The sequence below is a fragment of the Prunus dulcis genome, chromosome 5 (assembly GCF_902201215.1).
Source record: "Prunus dulcis chromosome 5, ALMONDv2, whole genome shotgun sequence".
NCBI classification, from domain to species: domain Eukaryota; kingdom Viridiplantae; phylum Streptophyta; class Magnoliopsida; order Rosales; family Rosaceae; genus Prunus; species Prunus dulcis.
The window spans coordinates 3,935,619-3,945,236 of NC_047654.1; the positions used below are offsets into that span (position 1 = coordinate 3,935,619).

At 36.1% G+C, this 9,618-nt stretch overlaps 1 protein-coding gene across 1 annotated transcript; it reads left to right on the forward strand.

Moving 5' to 3' along the window:
- The first annotated feature begins 230 nt into the window (after positions 1-230).
- LOC117627736 (GTPase Der) lies at positions 231-7,447 on the forward strand. Its single transcript, XM_034359962.1, has 10 exons — positions 231-480; positions 1,028-1,199; positions 1,307-1,640; positions 1,827-2,051; positions 2,403-2,662; positions 3,469-3,698; positions 4,556-4,681; positions 6,008-6,184; positions 6,608-6,745; positions 6,837-7,447. Exons 2-10 carry the CDS (start codon positions 1,061-1,063, stop codon positions 7,143-7,145), a joined length of 1,938 nt encoding a protein of 645 aa, XP_034215853.1. The 5' UTR covers positions 231-480; positions 1,028-1,060; the 3' UTR covers positions 7,146-7,447.
- Positions 7,448-9,618: the final 2,171 nt, after the last annotated feature.

Consider the following 9,618-nt stretch of genomic DNA (forward strand, 5'->3'; position numbering starts at 1 on the left):
CCCAACCAATTTTCCTTGGACTATAGTGTCCAAGAGAACATGATTGAATTTTTGAAATCAGAATGCGTACTTTTATTATATTGACACACCCATTCACCCAATCTCTAGTACGTTTCTCTTAGAGCATTTCCACCCATTTGACATGACAAAAAGCAAAGGCAAGTAAGGGCAGTTATTCCCATCTTTTGCCTTGGGCCTTCCCGGGCTGGATGTCACCTCTGGAGCTGATTTTTGGAGACCAGGGCCTTTTGCGTGGGGCTGGGCTGTCCGCTAAACTGCTCTTACCTCTATCCATTTATCATACATCCCACCTCTTGGAGTCTATTCGTCCAAAAAAATCCTCTCAGAACCCATTATCTTCCAAGGGTCCAAGAATCAAACGTGGGCTCATCGCTGTAGCACTCTCCCTCATGTGCCCTTGATTGCTCGTCTGCCGTCGGCGGTCAGGTACTGTTTTGTAGCAGCGACGTCTTCTATCAGGTACTGTTCTCTCCTCTGGAACTGAGTCGTTAAATCTTTTCGTTCCAGATCGATACCGTACCGCGATTGGGTACGCTCGATCCAGATCGAAATTCGTTGGGGATGAGCGAATTAGGCAACTACGGTTTTTCTTCTTAGAAAATGAAGACATGCATTGATTTGGCCTCTTGAAACCTGCATTTTGATATCCTTCCAAGCTGCCGCTTATATTAATTGGACATGATTAACTGCAAATTTTGTAATTGCATAATAATAGGTGCCTGTATGTGGTGTGCGACGGCACACTTGCATATAGAATATATTTAATTGCATAATAGTCTGTGGCTAGGGCTATTAGTGGCCAGCCTTCTTAAAGCTTATATATATATAAAATAAGTAAGATGTTTTTTCATATTATATGGGTTTTGGGTATTGATTTAGTGGCTGGGTTAGTGGATGTGTGTTCCAATTAAGGTTTAACTTCCTCTTAATTTAACTTAATTGCATATTTTAACAAAAAAATTAATATTTTGGTTTGAATGTGCATCAATTGCCTTCAACATTCCAGGTTAGGTCATAGGGCACCCAATGCTTGGTGGGTATGTCTCATTCATGCATTCGTTCACTTCCAGCTCGGAAGAAGAAGTTTGGTTTAGGCCTCCCCCATAATCCACTTAAGAGTAACACTAACTTGGTCCCCAACTTGTACACAGAGAGACACAGACACCCAATTAAATTTGGTAAGATTTTTTATTTTTTATTTCATGCTATCAACTCTGTATGTCGTCTCTGTTTAATTTCCAAGAGTAGATGCAAATATATGTGCTTGATGATTGTTTTCTTTCAGGATCGTTTACCACTGCCTTTTTAAATCGGATTCGCATACCATCCTTGGGTTGGGTTCAGTGGAGGTCAATCTCAATCTTGCATCCTTGTATCCTTCAGGCTACAGGGAAACTTTGCACGCTACCCACTAATGAACTGTCTGATTCTGATTCTTCCAATGATGCAATTGGTCATTTGGAGGAATCCCATGTTGATTCTGATGGGGATGTTACTACCAAGACAATTAGGAGGGTCTACCAAACACCAGTGGATTTCACCAAAGTGAACAAGAATCTGCTTCCAACTGTAGTTCTTATTGGGCGTCCAAATGTGGGCAAGTCAGCTTTGTTTAATCGGTCAGTTTTTCCTCTAGATGTCAGTTTTTTTTTTTTTTTTTTCCTTTTCTTTTCTCATTATGCTATTTTTTGAAATTAGTATTCTATGTGTATTTTCCAAAATTTGGTTTTGCTTATATTGGCGTAGAGGTTGTAACTTGTAATATTCTCAGCCTTGTTTTCTAATTTTTTAAAATTTTATTGTAGTTTAATCCGGAGGCGGGAGGCCCTTGTCTACAATACACCAAATGATCATGTTACTCGTGACATAAGAGAAGGCATTGCAAAATTGGGTGATCTACGATTTAAAGTATTGGACTCGGCTGGCTTAGAAACAGCAGCATCTTCAGGGTCTATTCTTGACAGAACATCAGGAATGACTGCAAGTGTTCTTGCAAGATGTCAGTTTGCTGTTTTCCTAATAGATGTGAGGTTAGTTATTATCATTACATGGAGCTAGCATGTCTTGAATTATGTAAAAATTAAAAGAGTTTTTCTAGCGACACCGTGCAAGTTTTTAAGTTGACCAAACAAAGCTTTTCTATATGGGATTATTGGCTGTGAATAAGAAGCCTTATATTATGTTATCTAATAGATAAGTCACATTTGGTTGACCAGGGGGTTATATTTTATAGCCTTTCTATTGAAATTTTGTAGTTCACTGCTGTAATTTGAAAGAATTACTTGAGTGCTACCACCCACCACAACACCCCATCCCTCCAGTTTATCTTTTCCTTTTGAAAGAAACGTTTATTTAGTCTTTTGGTATTATCTTGTGAGTAGAGCTGGACTGCACCCCCTTGATCTGGAGGTTGGAAGGTGGTTGCGCAAACATGCACCTGGAATCAATCTTGTAGTTGCCATGAATAAATCCGAATCACTTCTTGATGGTAGTGGCTCTCTTATGGTAGCTGCTGCTGAAACTTATAGGTTAGGATTTGGTGACCCTATTGCCATATCAGCTGAGACTGGACTAGGTATGCAAGATCTCTATGAGAGTCTAAAGCCTAAGCTTGAGGACTGTATGCTCCAAGTATTAAACAGTAAGGAAAATTTTATGCTTTTTTAATGTTTTTTTTTTTGGCCAATAAAGTATTTATTCCATGCAGTCCATGATGTAGATGAACTTTTTGAAACATTATATAGTCTTCTAATCTCTATCGTCGCTCTTAGCAAGCTTGCACTGTGCAACCATATTTACTCTTTAGAGAAAATTAATGAAGATTATCATGCCTCTTTAAAACTTGGATTGGGATTGCAATGGTAGTGTTCACATATCTAAGCTGTCAAATTATTGCTCTATGTATAGCAACACTGCTTACTTTATGATTTTCTTTTTTAGTGAGAAACAACTTTCATTAAAAAGTGCAAGGGCAAAGAGGATAGGAATGATGTTCATAAAAACAAATCTACGAAAATATCATACACAAGAAGAATACCTTCCTTTATCTCAAAACTAATCCCTCCCCCTCCCCATATCTAGCATAATTACAGTGAAAAGAATATCCTTAAAAATGCTTTCACATTGATACCCAACAATCCAACAATCTTACTCTATTTAGTTTGTTGGACCTGAACCTTTGGCTGATGTTTTATTTGTCTTTAAATATGTTTGATGGAATAGTACTGTAATGATGACTACTTAGTCCAATATCAATAAACTACCATCTCATATTTTGGATACTGTAAGTTTATACCCTTGTAAATATTTTATGTATAGTTTTAAACTGCAAACAAGCTGCTCTTTAATGGCATCATCATATTCTTTTATTGCTTTCTTGATGACTTGGTCAATTTTTATGCTAACCTAGTTGATAGCCCTTTTTTTTCCCTTCTTTCCTGATCCTAGATGAAGAAGGCACTGAAGAGACTAATTTCAGTGAGGACGGCAGCTCCTGTGAGCTTGAGGAGAGTAAGTTGCAATTACAGTTAGCAATTGTAGGAAGACCCAATGTTGGGAAGTCAACCTTGCTGAATACATTGCTACAAGAAGAACGGGTGCTGGTGGGTCCAGAAGCCGGTTTGACAAGAGATTCAATTAGAGCTCAGTTTGAATTTCAAGGGAGAACGATATACCTGGTACATGTTATATTATTTGTTTCGTGTTGTTTTTTCCCCCCGTTTTTTACAGTCATACAAGATTATTTGATTGCACCATCCCTCTTCCACCTTTCCAATTATCTAGAGAAGTATTATGCTTATTGAAGTCTAAACTCTCACACTCAGGTTAACTGTTAATTTATTGCCTTTGTTTATATTCTAATTGTACATCTGTAGTTTTCGTTATTCTCATGTCATGCTCTTTATAACCTTGTCTTATATATGTCAGAGATTGTATTCCATCTGAGCTTCAACTTTATCATATATATCAAAATCGTATTCTATTAGATTTCTTCACAAATATAGTTGATTCCATTTTGTTATAGCGTCCTTGAACAAGATTCGTAGGAGCGCTTCTTTGTTAGTGCAGGGCCTGAGTGAGATTATTAATTTTATAAATTTCTAATTCTTGGCTAGAGAAATCAATAGGTGCTTTAGGAATGTGAAAATTTCAAAGATATTTCTTTCAAGCATTTCCTGGTTTCAAAAATGAATAATGTAGCTTTTTATGGATTAGAAGAAATATTTTGCATGGGAAGGGGCATGGGCATAACACATGCAAGAAATATGTGCAGAGCCGGATTAGAGTACTGTTGGTTGTAACAACCACTACCCCTCACTTTTGATCTCTATCTTGAGTACAAGATTTGTATCCTTCTTGGCATATTTAATGTATATTCATTACCAAACGTGACACATCTTGATAAAGTTTGCCAGTTGCACTTTCTAAATTTAATTATATCTTTTGTATTATGTTTTTTTTTTTTTTTTTTTTCATCTTCTCAAGTTTCATGTATATTGCTTGATTTATTTGATTTTATTGTGGCTAAATTCAGGTCGACACTGCAGGTTGGTTGCAGAGAACAAAAATGGAGAAAGGACCAGCATCCTTGAGCATTGTGCAGACAAGAAAGAGTCTAATGAGAGCTCATGTAATCGCTCTGGTCCTTGATGCAGAAGAGGTGTGTCATACAATATGTTTTCTTTGACGAAAATTTGATAGTGTGTGATATATTTAGATGTCTACTGTGAAAATGGCAAAATTATCTAAGATGGAAAGAAAAAGGTCTCAAGTGTGTACAGTAGTGTTAATGATGAAATATGAGGCTTTGCTGGTAAGTGGTTGTAGAGGTTTCAAAAAGAGACAGACTCCCTATGATATGCTGTAATCCGGAGTAAATATGGCTGCTTGAGAATGGTTGGGACCCAGCAAAGGGAGTCTGTCTCTGTTTGATGCTTCATGCAGTGCATTGTTTGGAGAGAGGTTTAATTTATTCGGAGGAAAGAAAAGCAGAGAAGTTCTGGGAAGATGTGCTATGTTGGCAGTTTTTTGGGTAGTGTGGATGGAAAGGAATATGTGAGTTTTTTTTTTTTTTTTTTTTATAATAATGTTAAGGGTGATGAGATAGGTCAGTTATGGGATCCTTATGGGCATCAATGTCTTCAAAGTTTAGGGATTATACCTTTTATTTAATATATTTGGATTGGAAAGCAGTAGTATATTAGAGATAGTTTTTCAAGTGAAATGTGATAGGGAGGTGTCTTAGTTGCAAGATTCTGATTGTTGTATATTTGGTGGATCTCTTGTTCACCAACATGTACTTTCTTGTTTAAGGTTTAGTGTACTTTCTTGGTTTTTTTATAAAAAATTATGGTTTCTTATAAAAATAAAAATAAAAAGACGAAACATGACACCTTATGTGCACAGGTCAACCCATCGATAATTCCTTTCTTATATTATGATGCTTGAATGACTAAATTCCGTGTGAGATTTGCTATTAGAAAAAAGAACTTGTTCTACTAAAAGAATTTTATTGTCATTTGTTGCTTGATGCAAATGTTACTTTTGTACTATGAACTAACTTACTTTGGGCCACAAAGGTATTGATCCAAATCTATATTTGTAAAACAATTTTAGTGTGCGTCATCTACTTCTTTTCCCATTTCACGAACTGATGTGCCTCTTAGGTAATATTGCAGTGAAGTTTTATTAGGTTTAATGTTATTGTCTTGCTCAGTGTGATGAAAATGATTAGTGCATTGGTGGATCGCAGCATATATGCCCCATTAATATTATTTGCAATCTAGGGTGCAAATACTGTTAAATTGACTCAAGAGCATTTTAACCCTATTATAATAGTGAATCCTTAATGAATATAAAAAAAACTTCTTGACCATATTATAATAGTGATATATGCACTAGAAATTTTATAACCTGCAACAGTGTTTTTGTTTTCTTCTCCATATTTAATGGATTCCTTTATTGCAACATTTTATGTAATGACCAGATTGCAAATTCTAGAAGAAGTTTGAAGCATGATGAAGTAGTTATAGCAAGACAGGCAGTTGAAGAAGGCCGTGGCTTGGTTGTAGTTGTGAACAAGATGGATCTATTAAGAGGGAAGCAATTATATGACAAGGTTATGAAAGCTGTGCCCCAAGAAATTCAGACCATTATGCCTCAGGTATGCCTGTGTACTATTTTCTTAAAATAAATGTAAAGAATGCTCCTGCTTGCTTGTTATTATCTTCACTACTCACGCATATTTAACATACTTTTCATAAAAAGTACAAAAGGCTGAAGCGTTTTTCATATGCTTGTCCTCGGCTACCCAAGTTCATATGGGGTTTGTGTTCTGACCAAAAAAATAATGATATAAGATACTATGAGGTCACAAAGTATGGGTTAATTATTTGATGCCACAAAAGTTTGGGTTAATTATTCGATGCCACAAAGTATCTTGGTTGATGAGGTCATTTTTATTTCGGGCGGGTATCTGCAAAAGACAGAAGGTTGGGGAAGGGGAACTCCAAGCTCTATCTGCAATAATGTGTTTTGAGCAATGGTAAAAATGGTAGTTTACTGTTAGCATGGTTGTTGCAAACAGGTGACTGGGATACCAATTGTATTCATATCAGCCTTGGAGGGAAGGGGTCATGCAGCTGTCATGCACCAGGTTATTGATACATATGAAAAATGGTGTTCAAGATTGTCAACAGCTCGTCTTAATCGTTGGTTGCGTAAGGTCAGTTGATGATACCTTTTGTGTTTCAACCATCGACCTCATAAAAGTCATTTTGAAGTAACCTTCTCTGTCTTTTCCTGTGTTTGATCAGGTTATGAGCAGGCATTCTTGGAAAGATCAGGCTGCTCAACCCAAGGTTAAGTATTTTACACAGGTGAAGGCCCGACCACCCACTTTTGTTGCCTTTGTGAGTGGGAAGAAAGAGCTCTCAGAAACAGACATCAGGTTCCTAAAAAGGTCTTTGAAAGAAGACTTTGATTTGGGTGGAATACCGATCAGGATCATGCCAAGGTCCATCGAAAGGAAAGCTGTGAACGGCACTAGCAAGAGTGGCCAAATTGCTAATAGACCGTCTGAAAGGATGTTCTCTGACAAGAGAAAAGTGTGTCCGGTTGAATAGCATTTTTAACTCGACTAGACGGCTATTGTTGTCCTCTTCAATCACAGTAATTTTAGCCTCGTTATGCTGAGACTGTAATTATCCAATAGTTACAATTTTGACCTTTATTGCAGGATGTAATTTTCTTTAGGAGAATTATCTTAGTTGTAGATTATATTTTTTGTATTTAACGTGAAATTCTTAGTTGAGTGGTAGCACAGTTGCAGGAGGGAATGAGGTTAAGTGTGTGTTTATTTAGGGTTTAGGGATTTTATTTTGTGTTTTGACATAAAAATGAAATTTAACACCATTCCTTTTATTTTTATCCTTTTGAACTCGTGCGTTTTTCCCTTATTATATGCTGGAATCTTCTTACCTCAAAACCATTGTCTGAATTATTTGTTTTGGTAACGCTAATAGGCAAATTTCTTGCATCCAATGCAAATACTATTTATAGATCAATTGATCTTCATTCATATACTATTTATTTATCATTTTTAAAAAATTCTAAAAAAATGTATATTTTTATTATAATTAAGTTAGATTGCAAACTGGCGGCACTTCTATCAGACGATGGTTCAGTTGGCTTAGTTAGCCAGAAGGTCTAGTTCAACAAAAAAACTTACTTGTAACTGGAATAACACTAGTCAATAACACAATGACATCAGGGTCTGTCTTGAGATTTTAAGGGTTCTGTGACAATCACAAATGTATACAATCACATCACTGACTCAAATCTAGGCCTTGTACGAAGAGATATGCACTATAAACCAACTTCACCAAACACACTTTTGTGTCAATTTACTGCAAGCTAAAGTATATATCCAATTTTTATAATATTAATATAAAAAAAAAAAAAATCGAGAGCCCTGTGCTGTGGCGCCACTTGCACCATGCCAGGGCCGCCCCTGAATGACACATGAAAAAGTTATCCCCGTTACATGAAAGTCTTTTTTTCAAGTTCAGATAAAAAATTACAACACCTAGAAGTTATTCTGGAATCTCTTATTCAATTTGACTTTTAATGAGAGGTAAGGTCAACAGTCAGTGTTGTTATATAACCAAATGCCAGATCATCAACTATTGCACTTCATCACAATACTTACAAGAAAGGGCACACCCAATTATGCATATATAACCATAAAGTTTTCACTAGGTGGGGAAGCCTAACCTTTTGGACAATTGTCTGCATCAAGGCAAATATTTGATAGATTGTTGCTCAAGGCAAATATCTTAAGGCCAGCACTGGTGGGACAAAAGAGCTTGAAGCTCATCTGTGAATCGCTCTAAATAATTCTTGAGGCTCTCATTACCTATGTTGAGAATGTGCACAACCGACAAGCGAGTTGTGCTTTAGTCTAATCCTGCCATGTGGCAGTTTGGCGTTAGATTTTATTTGCTCCCACATTGCCCTTTCCTCCTCTTCCCAGCCCACGTTGGTGGGTTGAGGAAAATAAATTGAGCAACTTATATATTGCATAAAAAATAGAGCAACTTCTGCATGTGGTGCCACTAAATGGGCTGATATGGGCCCACACCAAACTTGACTTATGCATTGTACTTGTTTTGTAAATTTTTTCAACTTCATTTCAATCTTTTTTACAATTATGTATATACTGACAAGATTTATTATTTGTTGGAAAAAGAGGTCAATAATTTTATTTGAAGTACATTTAAATATAAAATGGCAAGATTATTGTTAGGTTTTAAAAATTGAAACTTGAAAAAAAAAAAATTAATATTTATTTATTAAAAAATTAAATTTTAATATATATTATTAGAGAAAAGAAATAGAGTTGAAGATAAGATATAAATATAATAATATTATGTATTATTTTACTCTTAAACAAATATAATTTAATAAATGGGCTTTAAACGGGCCAGCTTGTTGGGCTTCAGGCCATCACAGCCCACCCAAAGATATGCGTTGTGCTATGTCGAGTCTTACTTAATAAGCCCGTGCTCAGCTTGGCCCGATTCGGTTGATACCTCTAGTATAAAGGCATCAACTCTTGTGATGTCAAGCAAATGTCTTCCTCTGACGACATGTAATTCAAGTGGTATTTAAAAAATTCAGAAATAAGCAAATGAAGAGGTGCATTTAGAATTTCATTCTCTTTCATTGTGAGATTAAATAAACAGTCTTCATCTTTCCAAGGAAGCTGATTTTCAAGTAGCAACAAGTTATTTCTAACTGTCGATAACATCCATGGTGTTGATTACCCACTTTGTTGGTCCCGACTATAAAATGCACAAAAGAGTCCTGACTTTCGTTTATTTGATAGTCATAAGTGGGAGAACATTGGGAAATTGCTTCAAAGTTGTTTGATTGATTGGGGTTACGAGAAGGTACTCAAAATTACCGCGAATAATGCGGCTGCATATACTAAGGTAATTAAGTATGTGAGGAAAAAAGTAAATTGGTGGAAAGATTCAAATAGTGTGTTAGAATGAGGGTTTGAAGAGATTAGAAAGCCCTATTGTGGCAATTCGT

What these genes read in the sequence shown, in the direction of transcription:
- LOC117627736 (XM_034359962.1), top strand. Translation starts at nt 1,061, where the DNA reads ATGTCTCATTCATGCATTCGTTCACTTCCAGCTCGGAAGAAGAAGTTT. An exon ending in GTTTTCCTAATAGATGTGAG is followed by an intron (nt 2,052 to 2,402) that starts GTTAGTTATTAT and finishes TCTTGTGAGTAG; the next exon opens with AGCTGGACTGCACCCCCTTG. An exon ending in TTCAGACCATTATGCCTCAG is followed by an intron (nt 6,185 to 6,607) that starts GTATGCCTGTGT and finishes TGTTGCAAACAG; the next exon opens with GTGACTGGGATACCAATTGT.